Source organism: Lepisma saccharinum, chromosome 24 (genome assembly GCF_977018435.1).
Source record: "Lepisma saccharinum chromosome 24, izLepSacc3.1, whole genome shotgun sequence".
Lineage (NCBI taxonomy): Eukaryota > Metazoa > Arthropoda > Insecta > Zygentoma > Lepismatidae > Lepisma > Lepisma saccharinum.
In genome coordinates, this window is record NC_139252.1 from 60,501,098 (window position 1) to 60,525,132 (window position 24,035).

A 24,035-nucleotide genomic window follows, 5' to 3' on the forward strand; every position below is an offset into this window, starting at 1 on the left:
CGGTCACTGACTCACCACATATCCCAAACGCGATAATTCTTCCACCTCTCTCCTCCCAGGGGGCATAGCTGTGGTTGGGAAGAACTATTTGATCATTACGTTTTAGCCCTTCGGCGAGGCCATATTGGACGTAAGGTAATGTTGCTGAATGCAGCACCTTATCTGGCTTCCATATAGAGTCGATTCCTTCACGTTCAGGAAACCTACTTCTCAAATCTTGTGAAATACTTTGTCTCCTTGACTGAGGCATTCGCCAGTGTTTGGTAGTAAGTAATAGTTCCAACTGTAATTAGCTACTTATCCAGTCACTTTACGACACATACGCGTAAAATATTAACTTGTGTGCCAACTCTGGATGCTAAGGTAAACATGAAATCGAATAAAAGCAAGGAGCCAGGCTTCGCTGAGTGTTAAATGTACAACATCCACGGTTTATTGGAATTAATTTCTAATTGCGTGCGAAAATTCCAATGTTTTGAGTGGATTGTAACAGTATACTGTCAGTATTGATGTTATAAAGTCACTTATTTACTGTATGCTGAGCAAGCTACGCTAACCACTACATTTTTTTTTCGTTCAATACTATATAAAGGCTATGTTTTGAACTATGAATATATGTGTATATGGTTGGATATATGTCCTGTAGTACTTCACTTATTATCTTCTGTGTATAAATGCGTTTGTGTGTGTATGTGTTTATATGTAACCTACACTTTTATATGTTTATTATTTGAATTTATGTAAGCTTTCCTGTAATTGGAGATTCTCTCTGTAGGAAGCAAACGAATAAATAAATAAAAAAAATAACCTATTCACATGTTTATTTCTGCTCTTAGATGAGCAGTCCTTCGTGGCGGAGTGTTTATCACAGCGCACTACGACGAGTAGAAGATTCGAATCCCGGCCTGGGCATGGACTTGCGTGTGTCCCTTCTCCAATTTCATATCATCAATCATCTTCGCGAATAGCCAAAAGTGGCAGAAAAGTGAAGTAAAATAAACCAAATCAATCAATCAGTGCTATTAGATATGGAAAGATTGCAGTTCGCATATTTTCCAAGCGCACAGTCTGTGTTTTGTTTACCTATAAATTGTGGTTGCTAGCTTGTTTTTATCCAGTTGATTCAATTTTGTATTCACCAGGGGCATATATTCAAGGCTAGCTAGGCTATTTGGAAAGCCTGAAGCCTAGAAAGTAAAATTCTGAAGATAATGTCAATTCTGAAGTTGGCATGGCAACCTGAATTTTTTAAGTTGGCAACCTGAATTCTTAGGAGTTGGCAACCTGAATTCTTAGGAGTTGGCAACCTGAATTCTTATAAGTTGGCAACCTGAATTCTTATAAGTTTGCAACCTGAATTCTTGTAAGTTGGCAACCTGAATTCTTATAAGTTGGCAACCTGAATTCTTAGGAGTTGGCAACCTGAATTCTTATAAGTTGGCAACCTGAATTCTTATAAGTTGGCAACCTGAATTCTTATAAGTTGGCAATCTGAATTCTTATAAGTTGGCAATCTGAATTCTTATAAGTTTGCAACCTGAATTCTTATAAGTTGGCAACCTGAATTCTTAGAAGTTGGCAACCTAAATTCTTATAAGCTGGCAGCCTAAATTCTTATAAGCTGGCAACGTGAATTCTTATAAGTTTACAACCTGACTACCGTTGGGATGGCAACGTGGCTTCCTTCAAGACATCAAGAATGAGCCTCTATTAGTCTTCTCCCTTTCTCCATAGCCTAGGAGTAGTTGTCACAGTGAGCAAGTCCAGGTCTTACACTCAGCATACGCCACTTAGCAAGACCACAGAAAACAGCGTATATTGAGGACATTGGTCTTCCAGAATATTTGAATCTAAAGGGTTTGAAGCCTGTAAAGAAATATCCAGGAATTTTATTCTCTAAAGTTGGCAAACTTAAAACGGTAAATATGCGATAACGCCCGAACGGATTTCTTCAAATTTACAGGAGAAACTACTTACTGAAATCAGTTTCTGTAGCATTGTCGAAGTTCTTCGAGGTATTTTCTTTCGCGGAAACTGAAAACTTCACCATAGAATGCTGCAGAACAAGAAATAATCACTTTTTATGTAAGGAACTTGCATTTTCTGTAAAGCGACAACATTATGCCGTTGTTTCCATTATGTACCTGCAGATGGCGCGAGCGTCGAAAGTCACAAGGTATCGTCAGTGTATCCAAACGTGACTTTTTTTAAGACAATTTTTTTCTTTTTTTTTAACTACGCTTACCTAACCTAACCTAACCTTGCCGGAAATGGTCCATGGGGCTATCGTGAATGGTTTTTGGGGCTATCGTCAATGGTTCGTGGGGCTATCGTGAATATTTTTTTTGGGCTATCCGTCAATGGTTTGTGGGACTATCGTGAATGATTTTTTGGGGCTATCCGTCAATGGTTTGTGATGACATAATGAACACGAAAGTAGGTATTTTTTGGTGAAGAAGGTTGAAACACTGCATACCCACTCCAAATCGACAAAACACAAGCACGACGCGCGATGATCCATGACGAGTGCACGCCATATTGTATGTTACCCAAGCGAAACAAGGAAGACAAATAATGACTTGTAATATGAAAAGTTGACACTATTTTATGGGAAAAGGCATAACTTCACCTTAAAGAATCTTCCGCAATGAAGAATAGGTAAGTATCAATGCTAAAATGAACGAAATAAACGAGTGAGAGGTGTTCGGGCGATATCGCATAATTACCCTTAAAACTACTAAAATGTTAGTAGGGTCGTCTCTCTTCGCAAGTTACCCATATAAACATTAGTTGAAACGACCTCACTTGAAGATTCTGGATATGGAGGGCAAGGTTTAAGGAAAACCCCGATGTATTCTTGATGTATCTTGTGGCAATCTCAAAACGGTAAATTCGAGCAACTGGGTTCTACATTAACTGAGGAAGACTTATGTGCATGTACAATTGGCAAAAGCCCCTCACTTGTTTCAAAGAGAACAAGATAACTCTGCGAGATCAAGGATATAAGCTGTCTTGCAAGAAGGAAGAAAAAAAGATTCACGCCACACAAACCGTCGGTATGTGAATGTCCCATGACCAGTTGGGCCTTGCACTTGTACTTGTAAAGAACAGACAAAAGAAAACAATGGGACCGAATGGGTTTTGTGATAATTGTCACAGACGTAAAAGAAGAATGCTCAACTGTAAAGTACATACCAGAGAAACCGTGTTACTGATGACAATGCAAACCGGTCCAGGAAATGGTGAAAAAAATTTCACGTGTTTAAGAATGTAATCATCGTTTTGTTCCTCCACAGAATCTCTACAGATGCAAATTAGAAGAAAAAGAAGAGTTAGATAATACAAAGAGAGGGAGGGAGAGACTACATGTTGAAGAACTACAATTATATCCGAAAAAGAACCGTTATGTCACCATGTTAATTGTTGATTCTGCCTGAACATACATTAAACCCATTTTTCTGCTTCCGGCACGATTAACCCCAAGCCTTTGCGTGACCCTGATAAGAATTGGTTGTATTTTTTTTTCTTTTTCTCAGGTGTCATCTTAAGTGTATGATTTTCCTTGTCTTTTTGGCTAATTCGTATAATCAGCGCAAAGACAAACTGTTGCATACCTGGTGATAAATTTTGTCAAATGGGAAGGGGCAGCTGTAATGCAAGAAGATGAAGCATTGTTGATGCCATTTGTAACGTGTCTTATGTAAACTATTTCACATGCTGTAGTAATGTTGTACATGTGTTTGCATACAGGTGGAATTAATGTCAAATGTCTATATAAATTCACCAACTTCTTTCGTACGTACAGTGGGATCCATGAGTATTACCGTGCAAATTGTACATGATTAGTTTCATTAATTTTTATCTTACATCCTGTGTGTTTTCAAGCGATGGATTTTTATGTATGCTGGTGCAGAAGTTGTCAACAGTTTGTTTTGAGTTTTCTTTTAATTCTTGAAGCTCTTATTGGGTCAAATAAAGTGCACGAAAATGGCGATGGACAATTTGCACGGTAATACTCATGGATCCCACTGTACAACAATGGTGCGCAAGATACAGCGATCTCGATGTGCGTGCAAACTCCTCTGTGGTCTTCGCTAAAAACTAAATTCATATCGCCGGACCAGATTTAAAAGGGCATAACGAATTCTTATTGAAATGTTGAAGTTTAAATTAATCTGCATCGTTACCTGGAGTTATTGGGGGGGGCATGGTGTACAATACGCCGATATTGATACATTGGGTTTATTTTACTTCGCTTCCCTGCCACTTTTGGCTAATCGTGAAGATGGGAATAATGACGACATGTTAAAATAAATGAAGGCACATTCATAATGATCACCCATTCCTAGACCTGGATTCGAACCTGGGTGATGTGATTATATTAAACACTAAGAGAAAGTAATCTGTGTGAACGTTCCCAATTGTTTATCATCCATGTTGGAAGATGACAGCGTGCCGACGTGCCTAAAAATAATAAACACATTCAAATCGTATGTGTGTTTCAAAAGTTTCACTAATCACTACAAGTTCTGAGCTGAGAATGCATCATCACTACTCGTAGTACAATACAAGGATCCTTTTCTAATACTAAAGTTCCAACCGAAAAGAATATTGTGCCAGTGTTATCAAAGACACTTCGAGATAACAGATGACAGCAGGAAGCGGCTTTACTGATTAGTACGCAGGGCTGCCACGTGAGCGCTCTAGGCCCTTGGTTCCGCAATGGGCGAGACGGTGGACAAATCGCGATACCCTGGCCAATTTTCACCTCTTGAACGCGAATAGTTACTAGGTAAGGCTTGGCTAGGTCATCAGTTCACTGCAGTTTAACCCAGTTAATGTTCCTAAAACAAAAAGACCCGTACATGATCGCATCTTCCTTCCATCCATAAACGCTGGAAACAATGTGTGGCAACAAAAAAAGATAACAATCAACGCACAAGAACAGGCTTTGTTGCAAAGGAAGAAGTAGGTTACTGAGGCACTTAGAGATTTTATATTGTAGAATTCTTTAAGCACCTTCCTCGAAATAAAGAAAGGGACACAAATGGCCTGCCCGTGAACTTAGAAACTTAAAAGTACCGGGCTTGTAATTGGGTACACATTCCTCATTACTGCCAATATCAGTGATTACCTGTATGATACGAGCAACTAGTTCTTCGCATGGAATAAATACATGAACGATTTCGTCCGGTTCAATAGCTGTTATGAAAAAAATAATATTACAGAAAGGTAATAAACGATTATTCATGCTAACATGGCGTGCACTAACCTTATAATTAATGGAGCGTATTAATGTGTGCGGTGGCAACGTTCTTAAAGGCCGAACACATCCGTTCCTTGCCGTTATCCGATGAAGACGTCATCAATAAATAAACACAGTACAATTTTTTTCTTCTGTCCAGAAGGATTCGTTTGCAGAAGCAAACAGGTCATTAATCAAACAACGCGTTTGTGCTTCAGATGCTGGTTCCGATATCGCCAATAATGTTGGTCAGGGACATATTTGTGTGTTCGTGATACTTCTGGTTCGGTTTTTAGAAGTTAATACTGGGTGTACCGCTCATGCAGTGTTGAAACTCAAGTTTAGGATACCAATCAGCAAAGGCTGAAAAAAGTACTCTCTATGCGACGGTAATAACTTCGATTGTACAGGGTATGGATAAAATAAAACATTAATAGAAACGTAAATGTGATAGTAGGAAAATTTTCGTGTTTGTGTTTTCGTGCGTGAAACATGGGAGTTTTGCTGTAGTGTGTTGGCAACAATGAAGTTTGAACTGATTCGTTATTGTTAAAATTGCGTTTACGAACCAGCAATGGGCTAAATGTGTACTTTGGTATGCTAAGTGTGAGTGAACCTCCAGACTTCTTCGTCTGGGGTTTCGTTAAAGACACTGCCTATTCAAAGACATTGATGATTTGAAACTCAAAATCACACAGGCTTTCGACAGAATCACCCGAGATGTTACACCAGACGTGGAATGAATTCAATCACCGTTATGAGTTGTGCCTAGTTCGCAATGGAGGCCATGTAGAAAACTGTACCAAACTGTTAGTAGTGTATAAAAATAAAAACTCCCAGCTTTCAGTCTTTCGTATACAATATTTCAGGTAATTATATTTGACCAAAAAAATTTAACATCCATTTTATTTTATCCATACCCAAACGGATCACCCTGTATAATTTATCCCACGCGGTAGTCAATAATTGGGCCTTCCTCAATCGACTGTCTGAAGTGATTAAGTTCATGCAAAATTTACTTTAGTCACTAAATTATCTGTTTGCTTACCGTTGAAACTAATGGAACAACTTTCAAGTTATGCCGTGTAACGTATCTTGCACAATAAACACACAAAACCCCACCATTCATTCTTGCAGACCCTACATGTGGAAATAGACGATTCAGAGAAGATGCAGGGTTCTTTTCTGTTTATTTTGCCACTTTTGGCTAATCGCGAAGATGAGAACGAGCGATGATGTGATGAAATTAGTGAAGGGACACTCACAAAGAACACCCATGCCGGGATTCGAACCTGGGACTCTTGGCGTCGTAGGGCGCCATGGTAACCACTACGACACGGAGGTCGGCTGATACAGGGTTGATTACATCAGACAAATCACGATAAGGTAAGGTAAAGTTCTCCGTACGTACCGTATAGCACTGTACCGTGAAGGCACATTATGGGGATGTGAGGATAGGGCCCCACATATTCTCGATGAAACCACCACGCTCCGGCCGCCTTTACTCCCCAGCTACTCATTGATTTAAGGTTGGAAGGCTGGGTGAGCCCCAGAGCCACTTATGCGGGGACAAGGCCGGAAAATTCCGACCCACCCCAGGAATCGAACTCGGGTCTCCCGCGTGGAAGTCACACGCCCTACCGACTAGACGACCACGAAGCATATTGCAAACGCAGCAGAGAAGTGAAGAGGAGAAGGGATTTCACTGACTGATTGATTTCGTACTTCGCTTTCCTACCACTTTTTTGCTAAGATGAAATAGGTTAAAGGACAATCACAAACACAAAAGGACATCGCACAACACGAGCTCTACGGAGGATTATAGCACTGGCCGTGGGCCCAGACGCCAGAGACTCGCTAGTCTACAAAATGCAATCCATGGTGCACTACGTGAAGAGAAAATGGAGGAACTAATGAAGATATGTAACAAAGTAAGAACATAATTGTACAGTCACGGACACTTCTGGAGTGTAACAATCCCATTAACTTTCAATGCGATCGCTACAACCCAGAAGTGCCTATTACTGTACAGTGGGATCCATAAGTATTACCGTGCAAATTGTCCATGATTAGTTTCGTTAATTTTTCTCTTACATCCTGTGTTTTTAAGCGATGGATCTTTATGTATGCTTGTGCAGAAGTTGTCAACAGTTTGTTTTGAGTTTTCTTTTAATTCTTGAAGCTCTTATTGTGTCAAATAAAGTGCACGAACATGGTGATGGACAATTTGCACGGTAATACTCATGGATCCCACTGTACGTGTAGCCTAAACCAGCACATACGAGACCTTGGTTATCAAAGAATAGTAGAAGCGAAGGAAAATATGAAGTGAGGAAGGAAATAATGGAAGGGGAGTATATTTTTCGAAGGAGAAAAGAAAGGAAATTGAGGAAAACGACACATGGTTGAGCACTTACAGAAATAAGATTGTCCAGTTAGCCACCAACATTCAGGCAAATATCAAAATCATTCAACCTAACCTAAACTAAAGTCCAATTCGGACGTTCTGACACTGACACTATCCAGGCAATAAGTCGAAGCGTCTTGCAGTACCAACCCATCTGAAACCCTGGCGTGAGAGCAGTGGCGCTAGTGTCGCTACGCTAAGTTATGGCGAAGCATCTAGTTCGCATATTTTCCAAGGTTTGGGAAAGCTTGGTGGATCTACAGGCTGTCCTTTCCAGCCTGTCAGGCTGATTAATACCCTGAAAGGAAGACTCCACAAACAGACATGTTTTTTTGCTGCTCTGTCCAAGCGAAACGGAACCGAATGGGCGACTTCTGCTGGGCAAAACGAGTTTATCTGCATGCGGTGCTCGTCCGACCACGGCTAACGACGGAAGGAATACATTGTGGATGTCGCGTGGCAATGTCCAACACCTGAAAGATTTCAGACTGCGATTGGGCAGGGTGCGGTGGCAGTCTAAATACTCCCAAAGTCATAAAATGCAATTGATATCTCGTTCCTGAGTGTGTTCACAAAACATGTAATTACAGAGACAAGAACTAGACCATGAGCGTATCGAATAGGAGCAAAGGGGCATTTGAATCCGCCCTAGAAATTTTAGTTGCCCACAGTTTTAACACCGCTTCAACATTAAAATTGTTGTGCTTCTGGCTACAAATAACAACTGGACATTAACAATGTGTAACTGTTGAAAAAATGTATTTGGTAACGTTGTTTGCCCTCTTCTGCCTGGAAAAGAAGTCTGGACAGGCCCACGAGCGAGACTGTTTCGTTGTAAACTTTGATAAATAATAATGTATGACGTTTGAAAACTAAAATTACGTCACTGTGAGACTTCTTGAGACATGCCAAGTACATAATACTCGTAAATGAAGGGCTCGAGTGTAAAACATGCTCAGTGACATTTTGGTCATTTTTGAGTTATAAAGTAAAATGTGCTATCCTTCAGTTTTCCAGTGAAATTGCCGAGTCATACAATTTGCATTAGACTCAGTGACGCCTTGTGAATTTGGTAAACACAATACGAAAACAATTTATCTACAGCATAGCTTCTAATAACTTTTCTTGTTAATGAACTCAAAAATGACCAAAATGTCATTTACTATGTTTTACACCAGAGTCCTTCAAATATCTATTTACAGGTAGGTAAATTTGTATTTCTATTCTTGTTATTAGCGTCGCTTTTCTTTCACTTTGGCTAGCAGAGGCGACGAGGATGAGTTATGATTAGATAAAAGTCACTCACAAGAACACCCATGTTCACACCGGGATTTGAACCCGGGAACTTAAGTGGGGAGATCGAAAGTCGATCACTTAACGCGCTCGACCACCGAGCTAGCTTATAGTTGAGTTAGTCCACTTCATGTAATGCACAGAAAGGTTAATTGGAACTGGACCTACAGTTTTACAAGGCGACGACGTTACCACTACGCCATCGGAGAGGCCACGAGCCAGCTTATGGCCAAGTAAATAAATTGTCTTTATTGTAATTACTATGTCAATCCATTGATGGATACTTGCTGAATGTGTGTTGCGTAGTTGCATACATTCAGGGCAAACTTTATCTTCTTTCGAGAGTTCGTAGCGTCGAAACTAGGCATCAAACAAACAAAAAATAAACGTTAGTGAGAAATGTTATTTGCCTTACTAGCAAGAGTTTGTGAAGTAACATACCGCATGTGTTTTCTAGTCTATATGTCGACTCTATGTATAGTCTACTTGTGACGAGACTAGAAACGAGACCGAGGCTTTGTTAAGTCTCACCTCAATACTGCCCATCCCTAACTAGAGTGTCAAAATAAAAGTACACTTTATACACAGTCTAATTTGAACAACGAGATTGTGAATACTGATATCTCGTGTGTCAGCTTATTATCACAACCACTCACGTGACCACGTCTATATCAATAAAGAAATCAACTCTGAAACCAACAAGGCTAATTACCGCAGAGCAGAGAAAGTAATAAAGGTGAGTTGCACTCTTATCTTCGTCTCAGCGGAAAGTGCAGTTATTGGGAAGAAAGAGCGCATTAAGAAATAACGGACACAAAAGACACACCCAGTCAGCTCATTACGCTTAACAAACTCAGACCGCATGAATCAGATTCGCTTAATGTTGATAGCACGATTATCCCTAACTTCCGAGATAACCGAGAGTTACCGTTGGCCGGCTTATTCCATGTTGAGAGACAGTTAGCAGACGGTTAAAAGTTGCTGAGTAAAGGAATATACACTCTTCTCCGCATCTGCAGGTTTTTAAACTGGTTCACTGTTAAAACGATTTCTTCAAAACAATAAATATTATCCGTTTGATTAAATCGAACAGTCAAAAAGCAACAATCATCGTTTAATCATAGAGTTCTTGCACGAGCATTGTCTGTATCCTTCCGCTGTCGTCACTACCGTACTGTTATTCTGTAGGAAAGTAGTACCCATTTATTTCAACGTTGGTTGCTTGAAAAATTGGTAGTTTTATATCTTGAAACAGTTTATACTTTCCCTGTTCATAGCCTATACAGTAAGTACGTTTGAGGAATATATGCACAATACTATAATTAGAAGAAAATTATTTATTAAATTGTGACAATGTCAAAAACAGTTCGTTTTGTGAAGCAAACCTTAGAGGATTGGTAAATAGCATACGAATATATTTCATTTATTTACTTTTGACTGTCAGAGTATAGTGTCGTATCCACGGAGATTGAAGGTGCATTCGAACCTATTTATTTATGTACTGAACTCAACAGGTACATACCTAATTACAGAGCCCATATATCGTTTACTCTATATATTATAAAAAGAACGTCAGATACGCGAAAAGATGGGGTAAATTTTAAACGTAGCCATCAAGGGCACCCGCAGAAGGGGGCCAGGTGGGGCACTTGCACCCTCCCCTGAGATTTCTTGAAAGACCTCACATAATTCAAATTTTGAAATTGTAGCATGAAAACATGGGCGAGTAGTGCCGTGAATGACAGCAGATTAAGTATCTATGCAAAAATTATCCTAGTGCTGGAAATGCTATATGAGAATTTTCTTAACCCCCATATTTAGCACTGCTGACCCCCCCCCCCCCCCCGAGAAAAATCTTACGGACGGCTTTGGTAGCCATATTACTATTTGCAAAGCTCTTGGGATCTGATCAAAGAAAGGAAGTTGTAGAAAATATTCCGGGCCTACCAATACATCAATGTAACAAAAATAGACTTATGTTGCCACACGACACAGACAAACGTTCTCAGCGTATATAGGGCAATACCTAGGCAGATGAACAACCTCACTTTACTAGCTAAGGCCTCTTTTCAATGCCACAAACCCTAGAAAAAAGTGTATTGTCTATCCTGTACGTATGGAACAATGCGACACGGACTCAGGGTTGCCAGACATATTTTTCCTGTCGAAAACTATAAATTTCTTGTTACGTTATGTATTTTTGTTATTTATCGTTGCTCTTCTGACAATTTTGGCTAATCATGGCGTTGAGGATGAGTGATGATTACATGAAACTGATGAAGGAACATTCACAATCAACGCCCATGCCGAGATCGAAAGTCTACCACTTATCACTAGCGCTAGGAACTTGACGACAAATCATCTTTTTTTATGAGCTTTGAAGACAATGCTAAACCTGATAGTAGTTCGTTTCACTGTAATTTGAAGCAAAAAAACATTGTTTCTGTTTTGCATTTTCCGGCCTTTTAAGTTTTTAGGTCATTGTTCAGTACTTTTTGTTGTTTTTTATTGCATTTTTATAATTTTCGAAGTTTCTTTATTCTCCTTCCCTGTTGTTTCGTGAATTTTAAATGCATTTTCTACCGCATGGGGACTTCACTTTTGGGGGCGGCAGGTATGAACTTGAGGCTAACTTGGGGGGGGGGCAGAGTTAAAAAATTATCATCCCATGAAAATAGTGTCCAGGATTTGCTAAATAACTGTTACATTTGCTAAATCACTATCCTTAACTTGTAAATTTTAACAAACCTGAATATTTTTTGGGGAGCAAGTGTCCCCTCTTGCCCCCGCCAAGTTACGCCTATGTTTGCTAGCATATCTTACATATTTAAATTCCCTAACGTGGTCTTTTTTTTTTAGCAAGTACGCCATTAATCGTAAATATGGCCTATAAGCACAATATTATTTTTAACTGAAATCTTTGGCGATGTAATTAATTATGGTAATTTTTACTTTTCTTCCAGCAAACAAAAAAAACACTTTGGGTGAAGTCTACCTTGAGTTTCCCTTGTTGGCCAATATTATCGCTTTAATCTATAATTTTAAAGTAAAATTAGTCACAACTTAAAAATATAATCTTATGTACACGAAACAAAAGTGTATTTTCAGAAGCTGACCGATTATTTTACTGTATCGTGGGAGGGCCACTCTGATAGGAGGTGAATGACTTGCACAGAAAAATCTTGCGGAGTATTTTAAGTAAACTTGAAATAAAAAGTATAGAGAACTACATAAGCAATTAATTTTTTGTTTCCATTTACTTAGATAGTTTAAACCACCAAACAACAGATTTTATCAAATTATTCAACTAGTCCCTTGTAACTTATTAACAAAAATCAAGCTTTCACTTTAAGGGCGGAAACTATTTTTAGTCATTTTTTTGAAATTTTTAGGTCATTTTTTAAAATATTTTTAGGTCATCAACTTCCGAGCCTCACGCTCGGCACGAGACAGGCATTTACAACACGAGACGAGACCGAGACTCCGTCAAGTCTCGTACCACTCCTAAGCAGTTCTATGCTCGAATCCTGCAGGCTTCCTACCCCGTGTTTTCTTCTAAATCTGAAACAATTCAATGTGGCCGGCGCATCGACTCGGGGCATTTTTCTAGCGCCCGACCAATGTCATCCTACGCGCAATCAACAACGGATAGTTGACTTTCCACCGGAATCAAACTTGAGAGCGCATAATGTTTTAAAATAGCCAAGAATAGGCTAGTGTTGAAAGCGATAAGAACTTGTCGAAATATCCATCAACTCCATCAACAGTGCATTTTTTTCTGGCGATATGCTGCACCGGCACATTTACACATTATTTTGAGTAGTCTTACGATGAACACAAGAACAAACCAACTTGATACCGGAACTTTTTTTTTTCAGAAAAAAGCACTGAATATCAGAAATAACACATGTACACCGACATACGAACTAAATTTTATCCTTTATTGGAGACCCCATTGTCATTTCATAGTATTTACTTCTATGACACTTATTGTTACTAGTTTCTGGCTTTGACATTATTTCTCGTTAACATTTTTTTATTTATTGTTTACGTAGTCAACCCAGCATCGGATTGACAGCTTTCGTTGATAAGGTTGGGCCAGTTACGTTTGTCATAGCATTTTAAAGTTTAGAATAGGTTGGGTTCATAAGATTTGGTTTCCTTGGAATTTCATTTTCTTTTTTAAATACAAAATAAAGGTATCCAAGAACGGAATTTAACAGCACGATAACATTCAGAACTTACATTAACGATTTCCCCGACAAGCTCTGAATTACGTTCTCAAAGCCTCAAATATGATTTAACATTTTCCATTTCGCAAACACTTCCCTTCCTTGAAAAAGTCCAGCATACGGAAGTCAGACCTTGTAATCTGTTTCTCTCACGACTTTTGTTCTACTACGGACGAACAATTGCAGCAGAGGGGAAAAAATAATGATAGTAAAGATAAATAAATATAAGGTTACGTATCAGTTTATGTAATACCACCACCTAATATACATGACTGTATGCGCACAATATTCGGACAAAACTTAGTAACTCAATTCAGTAAACTTCATGTAAAGTGTTCGATTCGTGCAAAAAGATATGGGATTACATAAACTCATAAGCGACTTGGCGGAAGTTATGTTATGGATGAAGGCTGATAGGTGCGTGTGGCGTTGCAAGATTAAGGAAATGATCTTGTAATAGGATCTGAGAATGCACGCTATTTACACGTGTGCAAGGAAGAAAGACAACACCCATCTAACACCACCTTATTAGATTCCGAGAATTTCACGCTACGTATGAACAAGGTATAGAGTAAATATTATACAAAACGAAAAAACAATCTAATCTCGATTTGAAAATAGAAAGACCAATAACTATAAAACGATAACTGGTAGCTAATATTATTAGACCATAAATTTCTTAACCGGACTCGAAAGGGATACATTTCGAATGTATTTAAAGCTATGAACCTAATCTGACAAAAACAATTCAAGCAACTTAACCTGAATCACCATGTTATTGATTTTAACAAGCCCTTTAATATCTTTTCAACTTAAGTATCGTGCAAGATTCGCATGAAAACGCGTATAAAAAGCTGCACATACTTTACGTACATCAAAACGAACTTACCAATGTAAATCAAAAAGTAATAACAAACTCAGCAAAAACTTACTACGATTCAATCTCTTTCGTATGAACTGACTATACGTATATCAACGGTTTCTACTTAGACCACGTAAACAGCGGCGGCGCCAGGATTATTCATCTAGGGGTGCGGGAAGAAATTTAGGGGGTGCGATTCTGAAAATAAGGAAAACATGAAACACGCATGCAACCTTTCAAAACTGGGGGAGCCAGGTGCCAAAGCTGCAGGGGGGGGAGAAGACAAGGACAGTTTATTTTCCCTTCGTAGATAAGGTGTAGCAGAGGGGGGGGGGGCAAAAATAGCACAACGAGGGGGGCAACTGCATTCTGATTAACATAAATTACTGACTGAAATTAAAATATATGTGTGAAATATATAACTTTAGATTGACATTCATTTTCTAGGGATGCTGCTCCCCCCCCCCCCCGGACGTCCATGATGATATGTATTAAGTCTTTTACTCCAAGAAATTGCCCATACAGTGTAAACATTCAGATGCACGTTGCAGTCTTATTGAACTATGTAGTGCAATACAAAATAAAATCATCCTGCCCTTAAAAAAAAATTTTTTGAACCTTTTCAATGTAACCAATGGAGGTACAAAATACATAGTATACCTTCCGTCTGCCACAAGACGAAACGCGAAGAGCACAGCAACTTTGTCACCTTTAAAATCCTTTCTGCCTCACTCTATCCTCAACAACGAACTGTAAAATTTTTTCGTGAACATTGGGCCTCTTCCTAACAGTTTTTTGAAAAAGCTTGAAATGGTACATTTACTAGACATGATACGTGGGACAAATACATAGATCGTATTAAGAAGAAAACTACCCTTCATGTTACAACTTGCATTAAAAAATTTCCCGAGCACGACCTGGTGATACTTTAAAAGCAGCTGAAATTTTTGCACTAGTGTAAGGAAGAACAAGCAGGCGGAAAACAAACAGTTTATCAACAATGCAAACAAAGAATAAAACATAACTCACATTAAGCTACAGGCAATTATCAAAAACCACGAACAGACCACTTGAAGAAACAATAGAAGAAAAAATGCATAACAACAATGCTGACGAAAGAAAAAAAAACGGCCGCTGATCTTTACAGATGCTGCCGTCAGTACAGAAAAGTATCGGCACCTCTTTCAGTGCTTGCCTGTTGCATACAACAATAACGGCCTTACTTCAGTACCTATCATTCGGCGCTCAATATGACATGACATAATATTACATATTAGAGTTTTCAGTTGAGCGTAGGGGGTGCGGAAGAAAATTAAAGGGCGCGCAAGCACCCCCTCCCGCCGCCCCTGCACGTGAACATTTTCTAACTCATCACAGAATGTGCACATGAAAGTTTTTATACTTTCGTAAACCACCCATATACCAGATAGTTAAATTAACCTACATTACGTCGTTAGGACTAATCTATTCCTGTTTTCAACATTAAAACCACAGGTTCGTCGTCTTCCAATCTAAATTACAGCATTATTTAGGCTATAGTTTTTACAAATTTCGTGGCTGCAGAAGCTGTCGTTTTTTGAAAGTTTTTCGTGGCATCATTTGATTACTTCGAAACACTAGTAAAAGACCCTTCCCTGTTGACACTAGGAATAACTCCTAAGAAATATATCTAGCAATTGTCACTAAAACTTAAATACGACACATTGAAATAAAGATTTAAATATTGCCCTTGCACATAAAAATTTAAAAGTACATGGTTCTTACCTGTTTTCCATGCTGGACGACTGAACGAGGAACTGTGCTGAAACCTTCAATTCTGCACTTCCTGAAAATATTCTCTTGTACTTTTCAGTGCAACAGGTGCAAAAACAGGACAAGGACGTTATAGAAGTCAATGGTTTTGTGAACAGCACGTAAACTTGCAAGAGTTGAACTTGTACAGTTTTTCGTAATAGAGACTGAAGGAACAGAAAAGCACTTTCTTCACGACTCACGACAGTTCGTCAAAATTCCCACTCAGCTTTGCTAGTATCGGAGGTGTCTTGTTTACACTGGCAGTCCTTGCTATCTCGTACTGGAATATTGCCGCGTTTCGTCTGCCGCGACCCGAGCGCCGACTATCGGTCACGGACGGAACTGCTACGAGGAGTTGCAAGGAGAATGCATCGGACCTCGGCAAAGGTTGTTTTGCGTATGGAAGCGAGCAACGTGCCTTGTCACGGTAAATACTCACGAACGTAACGGCGGTGCGAATCAGTACTTTAACACTACACTCCTCCTCCCCCCTCCCGCTCCCCCCCTAAAAAGGCACGTCTCGCGTGAGGTTGGATTGGGAACGACGGTCTTAAGTCGTGCTCAATGACGTCATCATCTGAGGTCTCCCCCCTGCACCTTGATCTAACTTCCGAAACAGAAATCGATGGAATGGAATGTTTGCAGATACAGGGGGGGAGTATGAATTGGATCAGTATCAGAGCAATTTCCCTTCGCTCGATTAGGTGAGGAGGGTCAGGCAGAAGGGGAGAGAAAAATGGGCTATGAGAGTGAAGGAAAAAGAAACGAGGGGTAAGAACGCTCATACACAGAGGAAAGATAGCATATTGGAAACCTCATCATAAGTAATTTAGAATACACTATCATTAACTTCGAAATCAAATGAACCAGAGCAGCTTCTTGTATTGACTTACTTCGAAGATATGCTTCGCTATTGCACTGCTTGATTCTACCTAGCTGCTCACCTTGATCCCGCTGTTTATATATTTCATGAAGAACATTCCCCCCTGTATACTTAGACTTATCACAGTGAAAAACAGGGAACATATAGGACATTTTATTACAAACAAAATAGTAGGTCGAATAAGTATTGGATTTGAAAAGTACACACCCGAACTTATATATGCACTTAATCAATACAAACTTGTAATGTGAGGTTTATAGTGATGAAATATAGTTAATAGTGTCTAGTCTTCTGGTGTGTAAACACTTTCTGTATTGTTATTATTTCAGCACTGACAGTTCCTAACACACACAAATGTACGCACATATGTATGTACGTATGTCAGTGGCGTATGCTAAGCAAGGGCACCCGCAGAGGGAGCTTGTCCCCTCCGAGATATCTGGAAAGACTTCACATAATTCAAATTTTGAAATTGTAGCGTCAAATCGTTGACGAGGGGTCCCGTGAAAGACAGGAGATTAAGTTGCGATGCCAATTATCCTAGCGGTGGGGTTGTTTTATTAGAATTCTCTTTACTGGGAAAAGCATCACGCCACCTTTCCCCCCCCCCTCAATCATTGCTGCCTCTAGAGAAAAAAATCCTGCAGGCGGCCTTGATGCTAAGTACAAAATATGGGCAATGTCACATATACTTAGTGTTGCACACGGGACAAGACATGACACGAGACATGACACGAGACGGCTCATGAAAAGTCTCTTCTCGTAAGTCTCGAAAAAATACAAACAAAATAATTAATCAGTTCCAAATAATTGTTTACTCGGAATAAAGTACTTTTGTTTGAAACCCAAATCAGCGTGTATTACATCCAAAAATGGCTATCATACTTATTTTTAACACTCTTTCGAAATCCAGCAATACTTCCATTTTTCAATGTATTCAAGCGTAATAATTTTGTTTTAATAGTACTCCAGATTCAAATACATTACTAAAATACCGATTCAGATATCTCTTTGTAAAAATATAGAAGAACTTCTCGATAATTTCATTGAGTGAGAAATTTATGAAAATATTGTAAACCTTACGAAGAAAATTGCGGGCTTTGTTTGTTTTTCTATATTAATTAAATTATTCGTTTATCCTTAAAACAGCTGGAATGTTTTTAACGATTTCAAAGTAAAAATAAACTACTGCTATAGTAAGACAGGCATACAATAATTGTTATCGTTACAAGACGATATATTCCCACATAATGAATTACAGAAAAATCACATAAAATCGTGTCATCTAAGAAATTGACCAAAAGCAAGGTCTGTAATCTGCCTTGCTGTTTGTAATCCCTCCCCATACCTCGCGGTCAGGAACTAAAGATGGAGCAAAAGAACGCATGAATCCAGTGAAGAGATATAATCAGTTAAAAGTAAGGGACTGATTTGTGGCATAACTTCACTGGGTGATCGATATCCTCTCAAGCTTGTCACGCCGCTTTGGTTCGACAGATTGCATTCATTACTGTAGGTTCGTTTCCAAGCGACGCTTTTCGCTCTTTGCCTGTTCTTTGTCGCATACAGGTGAGACCGAAGTAAGAAGTTACCAGACCAAAGTAACAACCTATGTCTCTTAGAAAGGAACACATTCGTTCGGTGCCACATTCCGAACCGAAGAAACACAAGCTGCACGTGTCGCTTGCGTGTTGCTGGAAACAGTTCTTTTCTATGACTGTCCATATCAATATCTCACTTTCATGTAATTTCTTTCATAGGTTAAGCATTCTATCATTTCTCTATATTTCACGATGTTCCAACATATCTTCGATTATTTAGCAAGCTCTTGGTAGTTATATTTCTGCTAGATTCCCCCTCGCAAATCCGAATTCGTCACACGTTGTCCGTAACGAATCTGCCCCGACCTTAACCTCGTGTCCCAGCTATCTTTACGTCCAAAGATCACTATCTTCCTACTGAAATTTCCTCCGAATACCTTAAATCTGCCAACCATCTGCTACCCCACGCCCTTCCTTCCATTCATCCTTGCGCAAAACGATGTGGAGGTGGTCACTGCCATTGTTTACTGTAGGTCTTCGTCCAGCCATGCTGGGGACAATCGTCATAAAATTCTTGCTCGTAGAGTGCATCACACATAAATTTGCCGTTGCGTAGAAACGAATTTTCGTTTCGTCTCCCTCTCTCTTAGCATCACGTGTTCTACCCTGCTCGCTATTGTTGCCATATTGTCATTCCATTCCTGGACACACTCGCGCAAACATCATTGAAAACAATTGAATAGCACTCCAGCTCGCGGTTCCCACCGTTCGGCAGGGACGGTAATGTGACAATATAGCAGGGCGTAGTGGTTGCTTCTTTTATGCAGTGCATGTTCATTGGCTAGCTAGTAACTAGTGTTGCCAACTGTAATAATGAAGCACTATTTCTGTCACGGAAGGGGAAAGGCAGGTAAAGTGGCGGTGAGTTTTGTTGGATTGGAACACCATATTTTTATTTTATACTAAGTATTTGACCGGTTTGACGTTGTGTGCGTGTATTGCGTGTGTGTATGTAAAAGTGTGTGTTTGCTAATGAACGTTAAATTCCATAATGCCTCCAGTTCTGTCGAAGTTGAAATCAAAAACCTTGCATAGCCAAGCTCGGGAAATTCTAAGCAACGTGCACGAGTTCATGAAGGAGGAAGCCAGTCATGGTGTTAGCATCCCAATAACTTTAATAAATACTTACTTTTACATATTTAAGGAAAATATACATAATTTTACATATTTCAACAGGTTTAATTCACAAATTGTTCATGTTTCATAATTTTGGAATTATTCAAAATAAATAAATTATGTGGCTCCAACATCATTTCAACTCTGGCTCCGGCACGTGTTCTTGTAGAAATTGCATAGAGGAGGCTGTCATTTTTGCTGCTTAATGCGATACATATTGTTTTCTGTGTTAAAATTGCCATGCTTTGATGGGTGACCAAGTTCATAGCTTAGGCCGGCGGAAGGGGAGGGCGAACCGTGCCATCGCCCAGAACGGCAAAATTTGAAGAGAAGAAAAAAATTAGCCTATTGAAAACTGTGATCGAGCGATATATTCTTTTGCGCTGAATAGTATTGAAATAGCATAAGAAGTCTCATTATTTATTTTATATTTTGATGTTTTAGTTAGGAATATATTGATTTTCAATTTTCCGTTGCTGCGTAATGACCGGGGGGGGGGGGGTCGAAATAGAGCGGCATCTGCCGCCACCTCCCAGGGAGGCAAAATGACTAGCGCCGGCCCTGCTTCATAACAAAAGAAAAAGCCGCGCAGCTTATCGTCTAGTGGCAGTATATGTACTTGTTATTGTTGTGGAAGCCGGCATCCTTTGTAAATGTACAACAAAGGCAACCGACTGTCGCCGATCTCAGAGAGGAAATAATAATACTGCTTGAGGAGGAGTGTTATGGTGCAATTGTAGCGGTTTAACACGTTGGCATGTTATTATCTGCCGTTGCAGTTCCATACCAGTGTATACGGGTTTTGGGAGTGAAAAGTTAGAACGCCACCAATGCATTAATGCAATGAAAAATAATACATATATATTTTTTATTTTGTTTGAAATCACTCAAATAAGGAATCGTATGAAGTAGTCTTCTTTGCAGCATTTTTGGTAATTTTACTTATGTGTTAGTTCATATTTTGCGAATTTTTAGTCCATATGTATGTAGCTACATACAAAGCCACTTGTTAGTACATATTAATCCTAGTCCTGATATAAACTCAACGTTAGATAGACCTGAATTCTCTAATTTTATTGTTGTGCGTAACAGCTGTGCATCGGCGCACTGCAGCGATTTTTCTATCTGCTCCATTAGCAACACTGCTTCTTTAGTTGTTTCGCGCATCGCACGGCAGAAATATCTGCGCTGGACTCTATAAACAGTTCTTTCACTGCGACCCCTCTTCTCAAAATCAACAAACCCTCACCCCCCTCAAGTATACTGATTGTAAACTCCAAAGATTTCCCACTAAAAAGCTAGAAATTGACTCTTTGATTGATTGTTTGAATTGGTGTTTTAAGTCCACTTTATGCACGGTAAGACTAATCGGGACTGGACCTACAGTTTAAAGTGTGATCCGAACCACTAGGTGCCTCCACCGTGTATTGAACCCGTGACCACTTGATTAAAAAGCGACGACGCTACCACCATAACATCGGGGAGGACCTAGTAATAGACAAATAGTTAAGACCGAATCACACGGAACTGGAAATCCAGTTAGTTGGCGCTGAACTGGCTGCCCGGATGTGATGGCTGCCTGGCTGGTTTGGAGGAATAGGATATGTTATAATTGCCACTGGCTTTCCTCGACTGGATTCAGAGCAAAGTTTGGCCATCTGAAGATAATCTGTGAGTTTGAAAAGGGGAGTTTTTTGTCTGTGGTTTTTGAGTGCTGGCTGTTTTTGTTAGTTTCTCCGTATTTCGATAAAAAAAAAGTAAAGAGATGATGTGCAGTGCATTCCTGTTCAGTTCATTAATATTTAGGTGTTTAAGTAAAGCGATGAGATGTGTACGTGACATTTTTCTTCAGAATGGAACTGCGAATCTCATGTTCATCAAAAAGCTTGTTCGGTACGCAATTATTACCATATTTTTTTTCGAACCAATTTCTCCATACTTTTCTTTTTTAATTTTTAATAAAAGGACAAAGCAGTATTCTTCAAATTGCTCGTCCATCTTTACAGATTGTCTGCTTCGCGCAATGAATCTGGGAACAAAAGTCTATCGACAAGTAAGGTAACAAAACACCTAACAAGTATTGTGTGAGGCGAAAACAAGCAAATGCCCTAGTCCAGCGCCAACTAGGGCATTCTACTGATAATCCAGTTCCGTGTGATTCGGGCTTTGGATACTGTGAGTTGACGTGAATAACATATCAATATCTTACCTGAAGTCAAAGGAGTAAGAAGAATCCTGAGACAGGCTACAAGCGGCATCTGCGGCTTGAAAATGAACACTCAGTAATAAATGCAACCTTCCGTAACGAGGCGACACGACGAGCGGCACTTGTCGCTGGTCGCATGCGCGTCGCTCAGACTTGGCCGTTTTCTAATAGCTATAGTGTATCGTGTCCCCTCTGTCTTATAGACTAAATGAGATTGTATGGCTTGTCGCTTCGGTGCGATAGTCCCGTGTCGCTTTGGGTTGGTTGATTGGTTGATTTGTTGTTTTAAGTCCACTTTATGCACAGTAAGGCTAATTGGGACTGGACCTAAAGTTTAAAGTGGGATCCGAACCACTTGTGCCTCCACCGGGTATCGAACCCGGGACCCCTTGATTACAAGGCGACGACGCTACCACTGCGCCATCGGGGAGGCCCGTGTCGCTTTGGGGATTCCACCAATCGAACGCAGGCTTGTGCAGCCGCTCGTGCCGCTACGGTGTGCAATGTTGCTGTTGATGGGCTCGTTCCCAAGCGGCATGTGTCGCGTGTCAAATCTCCCTTACATGAAATCTTTCGAACCCAAGCGACTCAACAAACTGCTCTTGACGATTTTCGCTTGCGTGTTGTACGGATTAGGCCGTTTTATGAATACCTACCTACCGTGTGTCGTGTTTCCTAGGACTGTTGTCTGTGCATGCGCGGTGAAATTTGCTCATAAACTAAAGAGGCCTGTGTCGCTTGTCGCTTCAGTGTGAAACTATCGTGTCGTTTGTCACATCGCTCTGAACGCTCACTTTAAGGGAGCTTGCGGACCAAAGCAACAGTACAGCGCCTAGAATAACGTAGTGTGGAAACGGCATGGTTCTGCGCTCTTTCGCTGGTTCCACTCGAAAATGATCCGCTAGAGGCGCTGGTGTTGACCCCGGTGCTTGGTGTTCGACTGCTTATAATGGAAGTAAATGGAGTTTTCGCTGCAACGTCTGATTCTTTTACATGAAGCATTTCTATGAATGTGATAATTGCTATGATATTTGGTACAGTGGTCGCGAAGATATTAACGAACATTCTAGACAGTCGACCACGTCCTGTTATCGTCATACTTTCGTTAATAATACGGGAGAAAAAATACGCGTGGAATGTTCTTGGCAACTAAATTTTTGTGTATGAATTATTTTCATTATTATTACCATTATCATCATCATCATCATCATTTATTTGAAAGATATACACACTGAAGCATTTGTATTTTTGATATTTACTGTCTCTTTTCTTCCGCTTTAAACTAATCGCGGCGATGATGATAATGATGATTTCGTGAAACGACAAGGGGAACCCCACAAAATTTTCTTAGTGCCATCGACATGAGTGTAAGGCAACTTTCAAACCAATGGGACAAGCGACACGGGATGTTCACACTGTCACACTTGTGACACACACTTCCAGACTGTTAAATAGCATTCATTGCACATGATGGTCCAAACAGCAAACGACACGTTCATGTGGCGTATTCGCGTGCTACTTGTTACTTCGGTCGGAAAGCTCCTTAAAGGAAGGGTGCTGAGACCGAAGCGACGCGCTACAGAGGGAGTTCCCAACTAAGTGACAAGCGACATGGTGCCTTCAGTCTATTAGCAAGCGTTGCTTGCGAACAACAGATAGGCCACACTATAAACCGCACATTACAACAACAGATCTAGGCGACACGATAAGCCACACGTGTCGCTTTGTCGCTTCTGCGTCGCTCAAACTGGGCCATTTCCTCAATAGCTTGCAACATGTTGCCGTGGTTTGTTGTTCGCGCATACGCGATGCAATGAGTGTCTTGCTTTAGTGAGACAAAGCGACAAGCGGCACGCGACACTTATCGCTTGAGGATTTCACCAACCGAACGCTGGCCTGTGCTTCCCGTCATGCTGCTACGATGTGAAATGTTGCTCTTGATTGGCTCGTTTCCAAGCACACTTCACTTCACACTTCGGTGTGAAAGTTGCCTTGGACCGAATGACCCGTGTCGCTTTGGTGTGAAATCCTCGTATCGTTTGTCGCGTGTCGCTTTGGTGTAAAATCTCCTTGAGGAAACAGTGCAGTCAGAGCTTTTGTCCCTACGGTTCGAAAGGCTGCATTGATTTCCGACTGCTCGCTTTCAAGCGACACTTGTGGTTTGTCGCCTCGGTATGAAATATCTCTCAGGGTACTATTTATATTCTAATAACATAGAAAAATAAACTCTAATACACAGTCCAAGACCTGACGTCCGGAATCACATTGCGATGTTTCTTCTTGCGTTACGCATGCTATTTACTTATTAATTTTATTTTACTTTTCTTTCCAAATTAATGCCATTTCGTGCCTGCAAATCACTCCACAAATATAACTGTTTCCATCAATTCACTTAC

General features: G+C 40.1%; 1 protein-coding gene across 1 annotated transcript in view; it reads right to left on the reverse strand.

Moving 5' to 3' along the window:
* The window catches only part of LOC145978442 (uncharacterized), a 95,307-nt gene extending 79,058 nt beyond the window's left edge, over window positions 1-16,249 (reverse strand). The window contains exon 1 of the mRNA XM_083111088.1: window positions 15,804-16,249. Within this exon, the coding sequence (XP_082967214.1) occupies window positions 15,804-15,814 (11 nt within the window). The 5' untranslated portion in view covers window positions 15,815-16,249. The remainder of the gene's footprint in view (window positions 1-15,803) is intronic.
* Between the last annotated feature and the right edge of the window lie 7,786 nt (window positions 16,250-24,035).